Here is a 22,192-nt window from a genome sequence, read left to right on the forward strand (position 1 = left end):
TGGTTTCAGGGACTCTGAAGTAAGTTTTTTTTTTTAAATATCATTTTTTAATGCTCTCAGCACAACTAACAACATTTGCAAAACAATAGGCAACAGATATCTTAAGCTCCAAAACTACCTGCCAAATACCACTAGGGTAAGTGAGAAAATATGTTTTATGTAATTCTGGTGAACCACAGTTTTTGGGATATTTCCATGTTGACTTCAACAGTCAGCCACTGATCATGGTCCTCTGTTTTGTTAGGGGTGTCAAAAAATTTGCTTTACCAGTATTTGCTAATAAAGCATTTATATTATGTTTTATTATATAACAGTCCAACAAATGATATATGCAATTGTAGATTCATTGTTCTCACACCCACACCCTGTCCCTTTGTCTAACCAGCTAAATGACCTCACTCTGATTTTAATAGCATCACGTCACAGACACCATGCAGAACTCAAGTCTACATTTAACCTTGTTGGGATCCTTTAAAGATTTAGTTTGTGTTGCATTTCCAGAATTGAAATGTCCGGCCCCCAGCAGGAGGAGACGAGCCACTACTATAACGGATGTCACGACCAGCTTAGGTAAGAACCACAGCTGAAACTACCCAATAAACACATATCCAGTCCCGTGTGCCACACAGCTTGGACTCTCCAAAATGTTTGTAGTTATAAACAATATTTGTCTTTGCAATTCTGTCTATCAATGGAAAGATAGAAACTCAATTTATATTTCTATTTTCCCTACTTTCAAATGTATTTACATGTTAAATAACTGTCCAGTTGTACATCACCCCTCTTCTTGCTCTCTATACCTTCTCACCTCTGCTTCTCCTGCTTCTTTCCAGTGAAGCTATATAAAGAAGAACTGCAACGTGACTGTTGTTTGGATGGCATGAGGGACACCCCCCTCTCATACACCTGTGAGGTGCGCAGCGAGTACATCACTGACGGTACAGCCTGTGTCGAGGCCTTCATACACTGCTGCAAAGAGCTGGAAAGACAGCGAGCTGAGATGAAGCATGACAGCCTCATATTGGCTCGCAGTAAGAGACAGGGACGAGGGATGGGAGAAAAGCCCTGGGTGGTTACTTTCCATGGTTATAGAGAAAGTTAGAAAACAATCAGTGTCTCCCAGTGGAAATAATAACCTATTCATCTATAAATCTATTCATCAGGTGAGGAAGATGACAGTTACATGGACAGCAATGAGATTGTTACACGCACCAATTTCCCTGAAAGTTGGCTGTTTATAGAAATCGATCTGCCTGCTTGCCCTTCACATACACCTGATTGGTGAGTCAACTGACATCTATAAACACATACAAATATACTGATAACTAATTTCATGACACCACTTGAATTTAAAATGACCTTTTACCTGTCAACCTGATTACACTTTTCTATGTTTCAGCGGCCCAACAGTCTATGAGAGAGATATCCCTTTGAAAGACTCAATCACAACCTGGGAATTCACTGGCATTAGTCTGTCAAGAACTCACGGTGAGGATTCAGTGACTAAAATCTGTCTTGTGCTTTAATTGTGCCTCTTCAACCTTGAAGCCAAAAGCCCACCATTGTACTGTCTCTCCATCCCTCACACTTATTTTCTTCTTCTCTCATCCCTTGTTTGGTTGTGTTTCTTTTAATCCCTCCCATTTTAAGGAATCTGTGTTGGCGATCCGTTAGAGGTAATTGTCCGGAGGGATTTCTTCATTGATCTCAGGCTGCCTTACTCTGCTGTTCGTGGAGAGCAGATAGAAGTTAAGGCAATTCTCCACAACTACAGCCGAGACCGTCTGACAGTAAGTCTATGTTACTCAGCTCCGGTGTTCAGGACATTCAGCAAGCCAATGAGACCATGATATTTTTCTGGAGAGTTTGCAAACAAAAGAGCAAAAACAATAGTAAATATTGGACTGATATAAATTATGTGGCAAAAAGAGAAATAATAAATGAAAGTAAAGCAAGAAGCAATCCTTTCTCCAGTCTTTGATAGTTGTGATGTCTCACTGCAATATTTACTGTGTGCCTTTCCATTCTTAAGATCAAATTGATCTTTTAGGAAACAGTTTAAAAAATGACATTTTCTTCAAATGGGGATGGAATCATCAACTTAAACGGACGGACTTAAACTAATACTGATCATTATTATTTTTAATATATGAGCAAATCCCTATTTAAAGGTACAGTGTGCAGAATTTAGTGGCATCTAGCAGCATGAATTTGGCACAAACAGAATATAATATTCATAAGTATGTTTTAATTAGTGTATAATCACCTGAAAATAAGGATCGTTGTGTTTTTATTACCTTAGAATGAGCCCTTTATAGCTACATAGGGAGTGGGTCTCCTTCCACAGTAGCCTGGAATGGACAAACCAAACACTGGCTCTAGAGAGGGCCTTTTGCACAAATTTTGTGGCCACCATAAGTTCTCCTACACGCTTGGAGGGGGAGGAGTATTCAGTTGGTTGCAATCTGCAACCTCACCACTAGATGACTAAATCCTACACACTGGTCCTTTAAAACAGAAATAATGTTGTTGTTATTCTATAGATAATGAAACACAGTGGCAGAAATTGTTGAAAGTGATAAGAAATTATGTGTAGATACTCAGAAGAATCAACATACAGTATTTCATCAGAATCTGCTACTCAGGGAGGGGATCTTCATCTTAAATCAACTGCACATACCTCAGTTTCTTTCTCCATCTTTGTCTTGTTTTCAAGGTGCGTGTTGATCTGATTGAAGCAGAGCATGTGTGCAGTTCAGCCTCTAAGCGTGGAAAGTATCGTCAGGAGGTTGAAGTTTGGCCCAAAACAACACGATCTGTACCTTTTATCATTATTCCCATGAAAGCAGGAGAATCCTCAATTGAAGTCAAAGCAGCTGTTAAAGCCTCACATGTCAGTGATGGAATCATGAAACCACTGCGGGTGGTGGTAAGAGGCTTTCAACCAGTTACAATCGGTTTGTACAGTTGCCCTATTTAGCCACTTGATTGAAATCAAAGTCATGTTACTTATTGTCATTAAAGGGAAACACTCATCTTTTGGGGCTTAACTTTGATGCATGTTTAGAAGACTTGTTTTCTGTATATCAGTCTTTTTAAATGCAATTGAAAATAAGAAAAACAGACTAAAAAAGATAGAACAATAATTGAACAAGGAAGCCAGATTGTATTTTCCTACACACCAGCCTATAAAGTTTACTCAAAAATATTTTCTCTGATGTTTGTCCTGTTGTTTCTCCAGCCTGAAGGCGTACTGGTTAAATCTAAAGAAAGCATAACTCTGGACCCTAAAGGTTTGTGTGATGAGTTTACTCTATTAAATGGCTGCAGTATAGGAGCAACAAAGTAATTTAGTAATATCATGTTTTCTTCACATGGTAATTAATCCTCCAACTTAACCATGGTGCGTCCCTTTAGGTGGTGAACAAAAAGAAACTATCAAGAGTTATATACCTAAGAAGGATTTGGTTCCAGACACACCTACTAGCACACAGATCTCTGTGACAGGTGAGATATAATGTTGTATGGGCAAACAACAAACTGCACTGGTGTAAACTGTTACTGTTGTTGCTTCTCATTGGCAATGACTTCACTGGTTGTACGGGACCTTTACATGTTTGTTTGGTTGTTTCTTCCAGTTGATCTATAATGTTATGGTTTCTGTGTGTGTGTGTGTGCATGCAGGGAGAGAGCAAGTAAGTGAACTGGTGGAAAGCGCCATTAGTGGGACGTCAATGGGTAGCCTGATTGTCCAGCCCTCAGGCTGTGGAGAGCAGAACATGGCCCGCATGACCCTGCCTGTCATTGCAACCACATATTTGGACAAAACCAACCAGTGGGAAACCATTGGCCTTCAGAAACGTGGCGAAGCTCTGCAACACATCAAAGCCGGTAGGCACACATAGATAAAACAATTAGCACAAAAACCCCTATGTGTCAGATTTTTAAATTTCTGACTTTGGCAGAAGTGATATAAAAAAAGACAGTGGTAGACAGCAATGCATGCTGCTCCTGCCCCACAGATCCTGGCCAGGAACATTCAGAATATGGGTTGAATGAATGCAACACATAGACTACAGCAGTTTTCACTAGGATTGTCTTACTTTTTTACAAAAACAACAATGCCATCAAAATTATTTGAAAGATGCTACAATTGAAGAAAAAAAATGACCTTATACACTCTAAACGGGGATCACACTTTAACAAGACTTCTCAAATTGTCATACATTGGATAAGATTAATTGAATGGAAGTCAGTGAAAAGGTTGTGGGTTTTGTTTGTGTCCAGGCTACCAGAACCAGCTGAATTACCGTAAGGATGATGGTTCTTTTGCTATTTGGGACCATAGCGATAGTACCACGTGGTGAGGCAACAAAACATTCATAATCACATATGTAAATGTTTGTTCATCCTACTTAACTGAGATTCCAACTTTGTGAGGATGGGTGTATCTCATGTGAAAATAAATTTAATTAAACTTTTACACTCTCTCCTCTCCTCTCTAAGGCTGACAGCATATGTTGCCAAGGTTTTTGCCATGGCCAGCAGTCTGGTGGTAGTGAAAAGAAATGATGTCTGTGACGCTGTCAAGTTTCTAATTCTCAATGCACAACAACCTGATGGCCTGTTTAGAGAAGTTGGACAAGTGTATGATGCAAAGATGACTGTGCGTGCAATGATTTAAGTTACATCAGTCTTCAATTGATGCTATAAAATAGCTACACAATCACATCACTATGATCTTACAGTATATGAACAAAGAGATGTTTATGCTGTTGATATTGATGATGGTTCTGACAACTGTGTGTCTGTGTGTGTAGGGTGATGTGAGTGGCACAGATTCAGATGCCTCCATGACGGCCTTCTGCCTCATTGCTATGCAGGAGTCACGCACACTATGTTCTGACATGGTTAATGTGAGTACCTCACCTGCAAACATCTTTTTCCCTCACCAGTTTTATTTTTTCATTCACTGACTCCAAATTAATGATGAGCAAAAGCAAGCTTTCTGCAGTCACCGAACCACCATTAAGCAATTGACCGCTAGCTAATCCCTGCTCCCCTAGTTACTGTTGCTAAGCCTGTCAAGCTTTCCATTCTTGCATGGCACATATGTGGTTTACAATACTCAGTGTAGCACAAATTTTAATCATGTTTCCAGAAAATTGGCTAAAGAAAATGAGAATGCAGGCCTTAATGCATGTTTTCATCAACTACTGTTGACTTCAAATGTTAGGAATCGGGCACATCAAGATACAAAGTTACTGGTGCTAATTCTCCAGTTTGGTGCTATGAAACCATTGCAGAAGATGACGGTGCAACAAGCTGACGTAACTGAAAGAACACTAGTCAAACCTCAAACAATGGAAAACCATGTGGAAATGTGATGGAAATATGGCATTTATATTTGTCTCATGTATTAATCTGGGGAACGGTATAGTCTCCTCATCTGTCTACATGGTATTTGTTGTTTCTTCAATGAAGCAGAAGCTTAAAGTCACATGCTTCAGGTTTCTATTGTACTTTGTTGCATTTTGATTTTATCAAAATCAACTCCTGTATTGTTTCCTAATGCTCTTCCCTAACTGTGGTTTCTGTGGTTGCTATGGTCACACGGCAAGCCATGGCAGCAAGTTGGAAAAGCTGAACCATAATGAACTCTAACTCTGTAGAAGAATAGGTACTCTAATAGAATAAGTACCCAGCAGTTAAAAAGTAACTACAGTTTAAGTTCTTTATAAGTACCAAAGTTGTTGCCCCCTTATTCCATAGCGTCACATCTTGTTCCCCTGTACCTACGTATATGTATTGGTATGCACTGTACTGGTACACCATTAGTAAAAAAGATTACACTGTAACTACGGAGTAATTAAGCTGTACGTTGTGGGCTGTAATCTAAAGTGTCACCAAAGTTACCAAAGATCTGTGCACATTCAAAAGAGCGGCAGCTGCCCTTCCTCTCCTTGTCGCTCCAGCCTTGGCAACACAGCAGCCATCACTTTTACACTGAAATCAAAGGAGGCGGCAGCAACAACTACTTGCTGTCTGAAGGCACCTTTAAAAAAATAGTAAAATCAGACTTATTTTGTTGCAACATAACTGTGTAACAGTGTTTCACTTTTAACGGGACTAGAGAAATTCCTTTGTGGATACGGAATAACTTGTGTTTGTTGTGTAAAATATTCTGGGGTTGCTGGAATGTGACTAGCGTTAGCCTAACATCATGTTTCCAGGTTTGAATTAGTTAATTATGTGCTCTTTGGCCATAAAAGTAAGTATCTGTTGCCAATGTAGATAGTACTGTAGACAGACATGCAAACAATTGCAACTTACAATAGAGCAGATAAACACACACTCCTCATTCTTTTTCTCTTGTGTTTATGCATAACATCATTACCCCACACCCCAACAGTAACCAACTCAGTAACTCAGTAACTAGGCTCAGTATGGCTCAGAAAGCAAAGAAGATGGTAAGAGAGGGAACAATCCAGACTTGTCTCAGGTTCAAATACTGCTCTAACATACAGAGTGGTTATTGAAAATGAATGAGTTGCTGTCTTCTCCCCCATTTTAAAGCCTTTTGTGTTCATTTTTACTGTCCGCCTGTTCTCCCATTCTCTTCTTCCTCCTTCCTTCATCTTCTCCTACTGTCCAGAGTCTGCCAGGCAGTATAGACAAAGCTGTTGCCTACCTGGAAAAGCGTCTGCCTAGCCTCACCAACCCATATGCTGTTGCCATGACATCATATGCCCTGGCCAATGAACGCAAACTGAACCAGCAGATCCTCTACTCCTTTGTTTCTCCAGGTGTCGTCACACAACAATATTGTTAATCATATTCAGAAACAGCATCTATAGATGGACATTGACATGGCCAAAATAATCTGATGATTTTACTTTATCACAGACACAGGAATATCAGTATCAGTGAATACATTAGACAATAAAAACTGCAGTAGAGAAATACCAACAATATATCTGAGCTAATTAAGAAACAATATCTCATTTACATGGATTGTCCACCAGAACAAATGTTATTTTTCAACATTGTTCAAGACATTCAAAAGCAGTGGTGGAAGAAGTATTCAGATCCTAGAAATACTGTTGTCTAAAAATACTCCATTACATGTAATAGTCCTGAGTTAAAAATGTTATTTAAGTAAAAGTACAGAAGTATTATCAGCTAAATACACTCCAACTATCAAAAGTAAAAGTATCCATAATGCAGACTGGCTTCTTTTAGAGTGATATATTTTAATAGTATCCCATATTACATTGTCTGTTTTTATCACTAACAAATACATATAAGAACATTTTAAATTTGTAGTTTATCTTGTCATAGATTAATAGTAATAGTACTGCGTCATATTATATAAGTGTCATCATAAAATCATATGTTTCTTTATAATAACAATATTAGTAATATACCTTATTTACATAGCACCTTTCATACAAAATGCGTAACAAATTTTAAACAGAAAAGAGCAGAAATTTAAACAGTTAAAATATTAAAATATATTATTTATGTAAAATCTTATTCTAAAGGCAACCAGTAACTATTAGAGGCAAAGAATTGTAGTGAAGTAAAAATAATAATAATTGAAACTGCAAGCAGCGATGAACGGGCCCTCACGCCTCCACGCACGTCGTGCTGCGGTGCAATCGAAGGGCTTCTGTCACGGACATGTAGATGTCTTCAGACCCGAGCTGTTTTCAGACAGTGCAAGAAAGACATAAACATCACTTCCTTTGTCCATTATTTTGCCTGCTGCTGGGGCTACTTTGCTGAAATTTCGTAGGGGACGCTATTACGCCAGTTTGTATCACTGATGGAAAACTGTCATGTAGACATGTTCAGGCTGGGACTCTTATCAAACATGTAAAGTTTGGTGCAGACTGGAGCATTTACACTAAAGTTATAACAGTCTCTGTCATGTCGAAACATCAAAACTCAACTCTGCACCACAGTAACGCGTGTCAACGATAACTAAATCTTTTGATAACTTTTGATCACAAACTAGTTTAAATGACACACACTGATTTTGAAGTTGTTGTGTTGAATTTTGTAGGAGGAGTTTGTTAAAATACAAGGCATGCAAAATCACCAAAATTGAGCACTAAATTCAAAATGTCCGACTTCCTGTTGAGTTTAAGCTATGGGTCCAAGAGACTTTTGTGCGCCCTGGCATGATACATGTGTGTACCGATTTTCGTACATGTAGGTTTAATGTGGCGCGGGTTAGCTTTGTTGAAATATTGTAGGGGGTGCTGTCGAGCCATTCTGCCACATCCATGCCCGCCACCTATACAGTATTACAGACTTTAAGACCTATCGTGTGTGCAAAGTTTTGTGAGTTTTCAAACATGTCTAGCCCCTGAAAAACAGCTTTATTTTGTGGCGAACAATGTGTTGCTATGGTAACGGCTTGTGATGAAAACTAAGGACTTCCAGTTTTATGGCGAAACATCGAAAACATCGAAATTCGCAACAGCAAAGGCGTTCAGTGAAAACTCATGATTTTAATAACTTTTGATCACAAACTAGTCTAGAAGACACACTAATTTTGAAGTCAATCTGATGAAATCTGTAGGAGCAGTTTGTTAAAATAGAAAGGATGCAAATTTCCAAAATGGTCGCTTAATTCAAAATGGCTGACTTCCTGTTGGGTTTATGGTTTTGCTCCTATAGACTTTTTTGTGCGTCTGGGCATGGTACATGTGTGTACCAATTTCTGTGCATGTTGGTGAAACATGCAGCAGGGGATACAGTTAAGGGGGCGCTGTTGAGCCATTTTCGTCAAGACCTATAAAATATCAAATTTTTTCACCACTTCTGATGTATGTGCAAAGTTTAACGACTTTTCATGTACGTTTAGTCCCTCAAAAATGTGTTTGTTTTGGAAGAAGAAGAATAATTCCTTCAGATCCAATAGGGCCTTGAACCGCTTGGTGCTTGGGCCCTAATAATTCAATAATAATAATAATTCAATAATAACAACAACAATATTAAGTAGAAAATACAAAGTAGCATAAAATATATTCAAGTAAAGTACAAATACCTCAAGTGTGTATTTATAGACAGTACTTGAGTAAATGTGCTTAGTTACAATCTGCCACTGTTCAAAAGTGTGCTGCTCAGTACAAATATGAGAATTTTGAAATTTTAATCGATCTTTATCAGAAATGTTTGGTTATGTTAGGTGTTAATATTAAAAGACAAATATCTGATATTTTTAACTCTCAAATATCAATGTCAGTATCGGCCTCATCAGTCAGACTTTTTATTTAATTTTTCACGGATTAGGTTCAATATTTATTCATTTTTTAGGTTAGATAGTCAAGTAAGCTTTTCACAGGTACAGCATAACAATAAAAAATATTTGTCTGTGTCTCCTTCAGATTCATCCCACTGGCCTGTTCCCAAGGGACGTGAGTACACCCTAGAAGCCACAGCTTATGCCCTTCTGGCTTTGGTCAAGGCCAAGGTGAGTAAGTCCCAGTTATGTGTGTTTCACCAGCACGTCATGTTACAGAAAACATACAAGAGAGTCATTATTCTTATTAGCTCACTTAAAGGGCAGATGGTTGGTGAAGAGAGGCATTTCCTTGACTGGAAACCAAAGTCAGTGAAATATGTCTCTCAGTAATGTCAAATGTAAAAATGAAGCAGATATTATGTTTTATTGTGATTGATTGATTCTATCAGACAAGTTTCGAGTCTCAGCAAGATGACTGTGTCATAATAATAGGAAAAATTGATTTGGTAATCTAACAATCTATGGTAGGCTTTAGGAACTGACAGGAAATAATTTAAAGTATAACCATAACAGAATTAAGATTTAAAAAATCAAATACACAGTCAATCAAACAGATTTCAACCCTTTTCTTGCCTTCTGTTAATAAAGGCCTTTGAGGATGCCAGACCTGTTGTGAGATGGTTCAACAAACAGCAGAGAGTGGGTGGAGGCTATGGATCAACTCAGGTAACACAGACATCTCTGTCAACCTTGATACTGGACATTCATATACCACTATTTGTGCATCAACTGCATTTTTGTTAAGTTCTTTTGCCCCCCACCCACTCTTTTTCCCGCCAGGCTACCATAATAGTGTATCAGGCCATAACTGAGTACTGGGCAAATGCACAAGAACCACAGTATGATCTGCATGTCAACATCCTAGTGCCAGGCAAGTCAACGCCTGACCGGTTCAAATTCAACAAGGAGAACCACTATGCCACCAGAACATCTAAAGTGAGACACACACACATCATGCACAAACACACATATCATACCATCGTGCATTCTGCTCTCTGCGTGTGTTTCCCCCGCTGACCCGTGCGTGTGTTTGTGTCTTTATTTAAATCACAACAGTTCAATGGTATAAACCAAAATGTGGAAGTGACTGCTGTGGGCACCGGAGAAGCAACGCTGAAAGTAAGTAAAAAACAATATTTTTGTTTGGATCATCTGTTGTGTATTGATGTGTGCCTTTGGAATTCCAGATTATTTAATTTAATTTATCACAATGAATGCAATATTAAAATGCACTTTTGTCTATGTGACAGATGGTGTCACTGTATTACACTCTGCCTAAAGAAAAGGAGAGTGACTGTCAACAGTTTAACCTGTCTGTGCAGCTCGTCCCAGGTAATTCTGTCTCTTCCACTTTATATATTAGTCTTTATTTGTTGCTTTTTGTGTTCCTTAAGTTTTTTTCTTTAATGAGAAAAACTATGTAAAATACTAATAAACTAAATACTACATCTACTGTTTGCTCCTCCAGAGAAAATGGAAGATGATGAGAAGATATACAAGCTGAAAATAGAAGTTTTGTAAGTACAATCAAGATGTAACAGACTTGTGTTTCAGCAACATGGCTTTATACAGAACATTTTCTAACGAGCTACGGTCCTTCATTATTTCACTTCTTCTCTGCTCTTTCTGTTGCTCTCCTTTGTCACTCACCTGCCAGAAGCTGTGTCAGAAATTGCCTTTTTATCTAGTTCTGAACCAGTTTTATGCCATATATATTTTAATATACTTTTAGTTATTGTAACATATCTCCCCCTGAAGACAGAACTTTGAAAAAAGGATCAGCTGGTTGACAGCTTTATCTCAATCATCACCGCCCAGGCAAAGCATATCTCCCATATGCAGTCCTCCAGCCTTATCGCTCAGGCGGCCCGATCGCTCTCCTCACTGATGTCACAACTGATCTCGGCCTCTACTACCACCCTTCCTTGGCTGCCTTAAATGCACACTGGCACTGCCCACCCAGAGAGTCCTGTAGCCGAAGCAGGTGGCCATTCCTTCGAACGAGAGCTGGTTCTGGGGGCACTGGAAACCACCACCTCCACCGCTGCACTGGAGCCACCAGCTGATCCGGAGGTCGGCATGGGAATGGCCCTGGTTCACAGCTCCACTCTGATGCCGTCCCAGCCGTCCTGAGCTGAGGTGGTTCATCGCGGCCAAAGTAGGGATTTGGTTAAAGGGAGAGTCTCTCCACCACCTCCTTTCACTCTCTCTAACCTCTTTATTTCCCTGATGGATGAGGCTCCGGTCCATCCTGGTGATGCCTCTGCAGACCTGTCGGCGTCCGAGCCAGCAGACCCCACTCCAGCTCTGGCCCCTCCCGTCACCACTGCGTCTCCTCCATCTGTGGCCAGCGCAGATTGGGTGGCTCGCTACCCCACGTTTGGGACGAGGCGCTGTAGGATGCTGCAAGAGGCTGTCATCAGACGCTCAGGAGATCTTCCTTGGGCTGTGCCTCCTCGCTCCTACCCACCTGCACAGATTATTCTACCTGAGCAGCTGTACTCCTTGCAGACGGAGCACTCGCTGTCCAGTTCTGGTAGCTCGCACACTTCACCTCCTTATCCTCTCACCCCCCCCTTCCTGAACTTACTGCCTTCACTCCCAACCTCCATCCCACGAATAGTGCTGCATGTAGGGACGAACGACACTTCCCGTCGGGAGTCTGAGCACACCAAAAATGACTTCAGTCTCCTTTTTAACGTTTTAAAGGACACTGGAAAGTCCATTTTTATCAGCAGGCCTATTCCCTCCTTTGGACGCAGAGCTAAGTGCTTTAGCCACATTCTCAGCCTGAACACCTGACTCCACTCCGCATGTAGCACTCAAAACTTGGCTTTTATTGAAAAATAGATGGAGAGAATCTTCAAAAGAGATGGGATTCATCCCAACAGGCAGGGTCGTCAAATGCTGTTGGCAAATTTTCAGCACGCAATCCAGTGTGCTCCATGTGCATGACTGTGTACACAGCACACACCCACTCCAAAACCCCCCTCTTCCTGTTTCATCCCAAGACACCATCTTGTGCGCCAGCACCCCCTATTGTCCTCCGCCGGCAGTAACTCTATCATCTGTCCATCTCCCCTCTTCAGATCCTGGCTCACCGATTCTAGTTATCACAAACTTCAGGCCAAAGAAATGTATAGCCATTCGTAAATTTACAGTAAACGGTAGCAACCTGATCCAGATCACCTGCAATCATAAATCCTTACTGCAATCCACTCTGATTAAGATAGCGTTAATCAACGCTAGGTCGGTGTGTAATAAAACTTGTATCCTAAGGGACTTTTTTGTTTATTACTGAGACCTGGATGAAATGTAGTGACAACATGGCCTTGACTGAACTGTGTCCCACAGACTGTGACTTTGTTAGTGCACCCAGGATGTCTGGTTGAGGAGGAGGCTTGGCTGCTGTTTTTTCCAAACAGTTTATGCAGCTCTGTGGACATAGGCGAGTTCAATGTGAGCTCCTTCTAGCGGTTCAGTTCAGTTTTTGGTGGTTGGGGGATGGGTCCCCGAAGAACACAAGAAGCTGGTTTTACACAAGGGTCCGGGCACAGGAAAGGTGTGAAGCTGTAATGTCTCGAAAACGCTTCTAAAAGGACGTCTCGGGTCTTTAACTCAACTCGTATCACTTATTCAATTGTCGCGCTTTCCCAGCTGAGCCTCATCACGTTACTCCAGTGGCTGTGCGCGCACCTCACCGTGACGTCCTTTTTATCAACCCGCAGCTTAACCACACCCCCTTGTTATCTTCTCAATGAAAACCAGTCCAGTGTTTAGGAAAGGGAAAGGAAGAAAGAGGAACTATAAACCCCGCCCCCTTTACTCCTAACACATACCATAGCCTGCAGGATGCAGAAGAAGGGCAAAATCAGCATTGATTTTTAATCGCCCTGCCCCTCGAGTCCCTGATTTATTTCTTCATTATCGACCCTCACCTCACACTTTTCTTGCTTCTTTCTCCTAATTTAAAATGTTTTTTGAAACATCTGAAATCTTAAAGGATACAGACGTGGCCAAAATTATTGGTACCCTTTCATTTTAGTAAAATAATGCACCACTCACCTTGAACAGTGTTTTGATTGAGATTGAGATTGAGAACTCAACAAATATAAATACAAATACAAATACTGGGCTCTCTGCACATCCCTACTATCATAGCATTTTGGGGTGAAACACACAGCCCAGTGTCGGAAAACTGTATCTTAGTCGCAGGTCATGGGTCTTCCAGCAGGATAATGACTCCAAACATACATCCAAAAGCACCCAAGAGTGGATGAGAGGAAAATGTTGGACCGTTCTGAAGTGGCCTGCTATGAGTCCTGATCTTAATCCCATTGAACATCTGTGTAAAGAGCAAAAACTTGTAGTTGGGAGACGGCATCCATCAAACCTAAGAGAACTGGAGCAGTTTGCTCAAGAAGAAAGGGCTGAACTACTGGTGGAGAAATGCAGAAACCTTATACAGAGTTACAGAAAGCGCTTGACTGCAGTTTTTGCCTCCAAAGGCTGTGTTACAAAATATTAACTTAAGGGTACCAATATTTTTGGCCATGTCATTTTCATTTGTTTTATTGTATTAAATAATATGTTTTAAATCAAAAGCAAAGTTTCAGTTATATTCAATGTGAAATAACGAATGATGGATACTATATACTCCTGTCAGTTTCACCTTAATACAGAGAAAAATAAGTTGGTTTTTTTTTAAGATGGAAGATACCAATATTTTCAGCCATGTCTGTATTTGATTTGATATTTGATTAAAAAAGCTTCCCTTCACTTTCTTTCTCTCCATCTTTTTTATTCTGTTTTTTAAAATATTCTGTCCATTTTCTGTGTTCAGTTTTAAGGACCCCGAGCGTGATGCAAGAATGTCAATCTTGGATATTGGCTTGCTAACTGGCTTCACCATTAACACAAAAGACCTCGATTCAGTAAGAGTCTTTACAGATATGCACATACCCATATAGAGATGTGTTTTATGGTCTAGAAAGTTGTCTAATCATGTTTGTGTGTATGTTTGTGTGTGTAGTTGTGCAAAGGACATGCCCGCACTATTGCAAAATATGAAGTGAATACGGTCCTGTCAGAAAGAGGCTCACTCATCATCTACCTGGACAAGGCAAGGCATCAGTATTACCTCCCTCTACCCCTCTTCTCTCTGCCTTGTTCTATTTATCTCTGTCTCACCTCTGTCTTACATCTCTCCATAGATTTCTCATGAACGTCCAGAGGAGATTGCTTTTAGGATTCATCAGAAGCTGAAAGTGGGCGTCTTACAACCAGCTGCTGTGTCTGTCTATGAATACTATGAACGTGAGTCTCAAAGACACTTATACTGTATGCTGCCTCTGTGAGCTTCATGATTTTTCTTTGCTGCTGATAAATGTTCAGAGTAATTAACAGGATGAATAAGCAGACATTATTAGATTCCCAAAGTATTTTATGTTCATTTTGTGATGTACTGCAATCAGCACAAAATATTTAGGGCCTGAGCCCCAAAGGGCGAAGACCCTATTGTATTTCATGTGTTTGTTTCTTTCTTATTAGGGCCTGAGCCCCAAAGGGGCGAAGACCCTATTGTATTTCGTGTGTTGTTTCTTTCTTCTTCTTCTTCTTTCTTTATTATTACGCCACTTCAACCCTTAATTTGACCCCCTAAACATGCTCAAAAACTCACCAAATTTGGCACACACATCAGGTCTGGTGTAAAATTTGATAAAATGTAAAAACTATCCCCCAAAGTGCCACAAGGTGCTCTATGGCGCCACCTGTGTATCTAATATGGCTGCCACGGCCCGTAGGAATGTCGTAGAGAGATCCAACCAAAACTCAATTATTCCTCTCATCAATACCTACAAATCATATGTAACACCCCTAACCTAAATCCAACAGGAAGTCCGCAATATACCCATCAAAGTACAACTTTGCGCCAATTTTGGACCCCCAAGAAACGCTATCTCCTCCTAGGGCGTTAATGGTATCAGCTTCAAACTTCAATACATGACTTATGACACTGCTGAACAAAAGTTGTTAAAAACTTTGTAATAACTCGGACGGTTCAGATATTGTAAGCCCTGAAAGTTGTAGTGCCACATCACACCTAACAATGTAAACCAATGGGGTGGCAATCTCTAGGCATGGACTTTGTGTCAAACAAATGGTTCTGATGTCTAAACTATAAGTCCAAGCACCATTGAGATTTGATGCTTCGCCATGACAGAGGAAGTTGCTATAACTTTATTGTACATGCTCCAGTCTGCACCAAACTTTACACGTTTGATAAGAGTCCTGGCCTGAACACGTCTACATGACAATATTCCATCAGTGATGCAAACTGGCTGAATAGCGCCCCCTAAAAAATTTCAGCAAAGCAGCCCCAGCAGCAGGCAAAACAGTGGACAAAGGAAGTGATGTTTATCTCCTTCTTGCATTGTCTGAAACAGCCCGGGTCTGAAGACATCTACATGCCCGTGACAGAAGACCTTCGATTGCGTCGTGGCCCAACGTGCATAGAGGCGCGAGGGCCCGTTCATCGCTGCTTGCAGCTTTAATTTTTAAATATCTGTCTTTCTCATTGCAGAGACACGTTGTGTGAAATTCTACCATCCAGAGAGAACAGATGGCAAGCTTTTGAGGCTCTGCAAAAATACTGAATGCACATGTGCTGAAGGTAAGCGGGATGAAGTCTCACGGATGATCAAATCTGTCTACAGCAAGCGTACCTAAGCAAACCATACACCTAAAATTCTTCTAAAAGAAACACATAAACACAACACGAACAATGTGCTTCAAAGAGGTAAAGCATATCTTGATCAGTGGTTTGGGGGTGATCATTCTGCTTTGTCTGTAAACTGCAGCGATTTAGTATTGCACCTGAGTAAAGATGGAGGACTTGACGTTGACAGAAGATTAAACAACAGCCACGCTAGCGACTCTAATGTCAGCTTGCTATCATGCTTAGTCTAATGATGCTAATGTGGCAAGAGAATAGTATGTAGGGCACTAACCAGTGTAATCAAAGGAATCCAACTACGCCACCCTGGAGGTTTTTCAGGGACAAATATTACCTAAGACCAGTGCCAATAACCCAAAAAGGCAATCAGGTTCATTACACTAAGAAGCAAGAGACGTGGTTCCAACCATCAATAATTCTTTATTTTAACATTAGCAAAAATGAGTAAAAAAAGAATAACTAGAAATGCATTTCCTGCGGAAAATGTGTGTGAATGCTGAAACTGAAAGGAATCACAAAGCATTGCTGAAAATACTAAACACTTGTTCAGGATCTCCATCTGTACAAATACAATTTGATTATCATGGCATGTTACATTTAAGAGATTTGGTAGTTAATAAGTAGTGTGGTGGTGTTTTATTTATGACCACAAGGTGGGACTATTGGTGCCATGATTCAGTATGTCGTGCAGATTCTCATGGAAAACCTGTTTACCAAGTTTCGTTTCATTATCGCCCCCTTTAGGCAGAAACTTATGAAATGTTACACACTTCTGTAAGGTCACCTTGTGTACAACATCCCTAAATTTGGTCGCAATCTAGACTCAGTATTGAGGAGTTATTGACCATTAAGTGCACTAGGCCAGACCTTCAAAAGTTTGCTTACCAATAACAGACAAACTGTAAGTGGTATCTGAAAACAAATGAAGTTGTATTCAGGGTCCTCTAAACATGGTATGTACCAAGTTTCATGAAGATTGGATGAAATATGTGCCAACAGAAGCAAAACATATGTTTCTTGAAAAAAACAAAATGGCGGAATAAATTTATAGGCACAAATGAGTGTGGCCTATATCAGTCTAATCAGCATCATCCAAGGAACATCCTGACCATATTTTTTTGATAGATCGTTCATGAGTTATTAGCCAAAACATAAAACATTTAATAACTGACCACATTGTGGCGCTATTGGTACCATGTTTTAATATGTTAAGTATTTACAGATGGGACACCTGTACTTCAAAAATCAACGTTATACCACTTTTAGTTTTTGAGATATTAGCTTTCAAACATTCCTCCCATAGACTTTCTATTATAAATTTTAATATTAAAAAAAATTATATAGAATCACTGGATTATGATAGAAAGCTGGAAAGTAATAGCTCACATGTCCTGAAAGAGCTGAACATTTTGATATTTGAATGCTTTCTATCGCTCAAAGTATAGAGGTGTTGAAAGCTTGCAAAAAACATTCGGAAGAATAAGAATAACTAGAAAATGCAATTTCTGTAGAAATTGTGTGTGATTGCTGAAAGCGAATTTAGATTGCATAACTGGAAGCTGAACACAATTGAAAAATCTACCAAGATTAAAATCAGCAATGGGTAGAATTGAACCTACACCCTCATGTTTGTAAGACAGAGATGCTATGGAGTGAGCTAACATATAGCTTCTGAAAATTAAAAAGGAATACAAAATCAGTAAAGTATTCAACCAAACAAACAAACAAAAACACCATACAGTGGCCCTGATGTTGAAACGATTAACACTGGTTATCAACAGCTATAGAAAAAGGGCCTCCTGCCAGTGGTGTAACAAAACAAGAAAAAAAGAAAAAGAAAATAATGAACAAACAAACAAAATCAAACTAAAGAAACACTCTCCAAAACAATATCAGTTGGTCAGATGATTGAACACCTAACCAGCAACTTAGGAACAAAATAAACACAATAAACTACACCAAACAATATTTATTGCAGACATAAAAAAAAGCCCTGTATTTGCACAACGAAAAAAAAAATAAACAGAATAAGCCATGAAAACAATATTATGTATGTGAAATCATTATGTAAGCTATAAAGTAGAGACAAATGAATGAACTGAACTAAGCAAAACTGTGAATAAACAAACGATAACTACAAAAGAAAAGAAAAACCCTCTCACAATGCACACACACACTCACACACTTAAAATGGCTCAGCTAAAAGAATACTAGTCATGGTTCTGCTGGCCCACAACACCGCATGACCCGACCAAACAATTCTTAACAAAGACGATGATTGTTAACACCAATTATAGGCAAAGCAGCAGCATTCTTGTGGCGTGGGCCAGAATTGCCGCAGCAGCTCCCAGGTGAAGCTGCTAAATGCTGACCAAGGCCCACAGTCCAATCAGGCAGCGTATGCAAGCTCAGGGGAGGACAGAGTTTATGGTGCCTAAGCTGCCACTACACATGGAGACTAACAGCAGACAGTGAGAGGGTCACTTCTGAGGGAGGCGAGTCACCACGGAGGGATCTGTAGCAATTCCAGAAGTCCAGCGAGACGGGGCGTGCATTCAGCATCAGGGGAGTGCAGCGAAAACAACTACCTGTGTTTATAGGCTACCCACAGACAATGATTGACTACCGATCGCCGAGTAATCAAGAGACTAAAACACTACAGGCCTGCTTAACCCAGACAGGAATACATTTCCATTCTACTACACTAACATGGACTATGAAAGAGTTTTCACTCATTAAGGATACTTTAAAGTCTCATAGATTGACCTTGTTGAAACATCAGCAAGCTTTGGACTTTTTGTTAGCTAAGTTTGGGGGTTTGTGTGCAATTTTACATTTGACTGGTGGTTCTTGTATGACTTTAAATACTATAAATTTGAATTTCACTTTGTTAGTAAAATTTGTTAGACACATTCTAAACCATTCCGCGGCTAAAATGAGTAATTCTTTGTTTAGAAACAACATGTATATGCTAAATGTCACCACTCAGGGATTTTTGTTTTTGAAAGCAAATTGTTTTATCGGCATATAAAATCGCCCCCCACCCCTCCGATCTTGTCAGGTGAGGGACAATGATATATTATGATGCAGTTTGTTGTAAGATTCCATGTTGGTTTTCCTCCTGCGCTCCCCAATTTTTTGAGTCACCAGCCACCACTGATTGGCACAGTGAAACAAACAGATCAGCCCGGAGCTCCATGGTTAAATAATGTGTTATTGATCAGAAGGAGGTCTAACTCTTTCCAATGAGTAATTGTGTTAAATAATCGTGACCTCAATATTGACCAAAATAATCATGATTATGATTTTTGCCATAATCAAGCAGCCCTACCATATTCTGCTGCCATGTTTCAGTCAAGAATATAAAGTCTACACTTTCACTACAAAATAAGTCATTCAGGATAAATGACTTATTTCCAATAGACCGTGCATTGATCAGGACCATCATGGCAAGGAGAGGCGCAGGGCTGCCAGTGGAGGTTCCCAGTGCACACATCGCCTTTAAATATAGAGTGTGGATTCCAGAACAGATTAAAATTGTCAATAAAGCCAATATTGTGACTGAGGAGTCTGTTGAAACGCCCTGATCCACAGGCAAGTGTGGTGACTGGACTAGAGATAAAGAAAGTCATTCCACAGCTACTTAGGAATTTGAAACTAACTTGAAGAGGTCATTAAAATCAGACTGCTGATGAGCAGTATCATTTGTCCCCACATGAACTATTACTTGTTTGGTCAAGGACGGGACTGAGTGCAGCAGCTCCGGGAGCCTATCCAGGATGTCAGGGACTATGGGTCCGGGAAAGCAATGTATGGCTGTGTAGAAGAAACTGATGTTTCTGATAAAGAAGTTCCCAACTATTGTCCACACATATGCACATGTGCTTATTTAGGTCATCAGGTCATCAGTTGTGTATTTATTTTGTGCCCATTGTCTGTTTCCAGAGAACTGCAGTATGCAGAAGAAAGAAGGAATCACCAACCATCAGCGCACAGCTAAGTTATGTGAGACTACACCGACCAGCACAATTGATTTTGGTAAGAGAATGTAGATGGACTGCATTTGTGTTAGTGAAAGATCGAGGAAATAAGTAAGGGAGCACGTGAGCTAACATCTGCATCTTGTCTGTCCTCAGGGTACAAAGTAAGAGTGGAAAACTCTGAATACGTTGGGTCCACCGACATTTATACAATGCGGATACTGGAAGTCATCAAGGAAGGTGGGTATTTATCTGCTTTGAACCTTCAAAACGAAACAAAAGTGCCTGAAAATAGGTGACATTTTTGCCACTACCTTAGATATTTTAGTTTGACATTTTGGGGAATATTTGGGAAATTACTTTCTTGCCAAGAGTGAGATTAGATAATTGATACCACTCTCAGGAAGCTACAGCCAGCAGCTGGATAGTTTAGCTTGCATTGGCAGGTAACTAGTGGAGACTGCAGGAAGTTACTGGTCCTGGTCAAGAAATAGTCTGGTACACAACCCCCCCATAAAATGATGAATCATTGCTTTAACACTTCAATTTTGGAACAGATTAAACAAATGAGATGCATGTTAATTAGAAATTTAGAGGTGCTTGTAGGCAGATTTTGTTACCTTTGGACACAGCCAGGCTAACCAAACTTACTTGGCTGGCTGCTGCTGTAGCTTCATATTCACCGTACATACTGTATATAATTGTGTTATCATTCTTCTTATCTGAGTCACCAGGAAGCGAATGAGCACATTTCTCAAAAATGTCAAACTGTTGCTTTAAGCATAATTCCACTTGGAAGATGTGAGAATACAATAGTTATGTTTCATACTGCACCTTTAGTTATGCATTTAATCCATAAGCATTTTCTTGCTCTTCTCCTGCATTGTAATTACAGGAAGTTCTGATGTGGATCTTGTGGATAAGCTGCGCGCGTTCCTGAGTTATCCACATTGCAGAGAGGCTTTAGATCTGAAGCGTGACAAAACCTTCCTTATCATGGGCACATCCAAAGATATTTTCTATGATGACCAGGAGGAATTGTAAGTGTGTTCTTTGTGTGTGTGCACCCCCCTCATAACATCATCTCCAATAAACTGTTTCACCGCTTTCTATTACCAAAACATACACAAAATCAGGTTTGCCTGTCATGTGCAGCTTAGTTTGTTGCTATATTACCTTTTATGGAAGGGAGGGAGTCGTGCTTTTTCATCTGTTTATATTTCAATCCAAAAAGTTAAATCTAGAGCACTACAGGTAGCTGACCACATGAACATACAATGATTTTTACTTTGCTCTCCTCAGGTATCAGTATGTACTTGGTGAGAGAACCTGGATCGAGTACTGGCCTACGAACGCAGAGTGTCAAACTGAGGGATACAGAAAGACCTGTTTGGGCATTGAGGAGATGATCGGTATTTTCGAAGACCATGGATGTCAGCAGAAGTGAAACTCAAGGAAATAAAATGTTCTTTTAAAATTAGCTGTTATTTGCGTAAAACTTAAACTGCTACAAGATATGTGATGTAAAAGTTAAACTGTTACACTGTGTTGATTAAAATGTAATTGTCTTATTCCCATCGTCTGTGTTTTATATAGATGTAGAAAATTACAGTAATGATTACTGTCAGGTTACTGTATAATAACCTTTGGTAAGTTCAACTGGAAGTTTAATTAATTCTGACTTTTTTTCCATGTAATAACGTAAAAAATGGTCCATCCCACATAGGATCACATGACACACAATAATACAACATATAAATAACTTTCTGCATTTGACATTCATGTTCCAAAGAAAAACAAATCATCGCTGCAAACAACATACTGTATATAGTCTGACAAACCACAGAAAAGAGTGGAAAAAGCTTCCCAAACAGGTCAGTTAAAATACTCAGAAAACAGTACAGGAGAAAAAAAGTGAGAGAACTGGATATGCTCGGTATGTGCATGAATACAGGCACTAAATGGCATAAAGAACAGAAAAGGCATGAATCAGCAGATATTCTGGATTGCAATGCGTTTCAAGCTTGGTGTTCTTCCTCAGGCAGCATCGAGAGGTTTATGCTTATATGTCTCTAGAAATAGAGAAAAAGCAGGAAAACACTGTATATCATACAAAGCAATAATGGGATGTTCACATTATTGATACAGAGAAGACAATAT

The 22,192-nt window shown here is 39.8% G+C and overlaps 1 protein-coding gene across 1 annotated transcript in view; it reads left to right on the top strand.

The window, feature by feature from the left end:
- LOC121888693 (complement C3-like) overlaps window positions 1–21,603 on the top strand; it is a 35,149-nt gene extending 13,546 nt beyond the window's left edge. The window contains exons 16-42 of the mRNA XM_042400260.1: window positions 502–570; window positions 834–1,031; window positions 1,164–1,281; window positions 1,400–1,488; window positions 1,651–1,790; window positions 2,717–2,929; window positions 3,242–3,293; window positions 3,418–3,507; window positions 3,685–3,891; window positions 4,288–4,363; window positions 4,507–4,666; window positions 4,821–4,916; window positions 6,656–6,806; window positions 9,399–9,484; window positions 9,905–9,982; window positions 10,097–10,252; window positions 10,373–10,435; window positions 10,567–10,648; window positions 10,785–10,833; window positions 14,160–14,250; window positions 14,349–14,438; window positions 14,530–14,632; window positions 15,900–15,989; window positions 19,998–20,090; window positions 20,189–20,272; window positions 20,928–21,072; window positions 21,335–21,603. Coding sequence (XP_042256194.1) covers window positions 502–570; window positions 834–1,031; window positions 1,164–1,281; window positions 1,400–1,488; window positions 1,651–1,790; window positions 2,717–2,929; window positions 3,242–3,293; window positions 3,418–3,507; window positions 3,685–3,891; window positions 4,288–4,363; window positions 4,507–4,666; window positions 4,821–4,916; window positions 6,656–6,806; window positions 9,399–9,484; window positions 9,905–9,982; window positions 10,097–10,252; window positions 10,373–10,435; window positions 10,567–10,648; window positions 10,785–10,833; window positions 14,160–14,250; window positions 14,349–14,438; window positions 14,530–14,632; window positions 15,900–15,989; window positions 19,998–20,090; window positions 20,189–20,272; window positions 20,928–21,072; window positions 21,335–21,479 — 3,014 coding nt within the window. The 3' untranslated portion in view covers window positions 21,480–21,603. The remainder of the gene's footprint in view (window positions 1–501; window positions 571–833; window positions 1,032–1,163; window positions 1,282–1,399; window positions 1,489–1,650; window positions 1,791–2,716; window positions 2,930–3,241; window positions 3,294–3,417; window positions 3,508–3,684; window positions 3,892–4,287; window positions 4,364–4,506; window positions 4,667–4,820; window positions 4,917–6,655; window positions 6,807–9,398; window positions 9,485–9,904; window positions 9,983–10,096; window positions 10,253–10,372; window positions 10,436–10,566; window positions 10,649–10,784; window positions 10,834–14,159; window positions 14,251–14,348; window positions 14,439–14,529; window positions 14,633–15,899; window positions 15,990–19,997; window positions 20,091–20,188; window positions 20,273–20,927; window positions 21,073–21,334) is intronic.
- The last annotated feature ends 589 nt before the right edge of the window (window positions 21,604–22,192 follow it).

This window comes from Thunnus maccoyii, chromosome 2 (genome assembly GCF_910596095.1).
Source record: "Thunnus maccoyii chromosome 2, fThuMac1.1, whole genome shotgun sequence".
NCBI lineage: Eukaryota > Metazoa > Chordata > Actinopteri > Scombriformes > Scombridae > Thunnus > Thunnus maccoyii.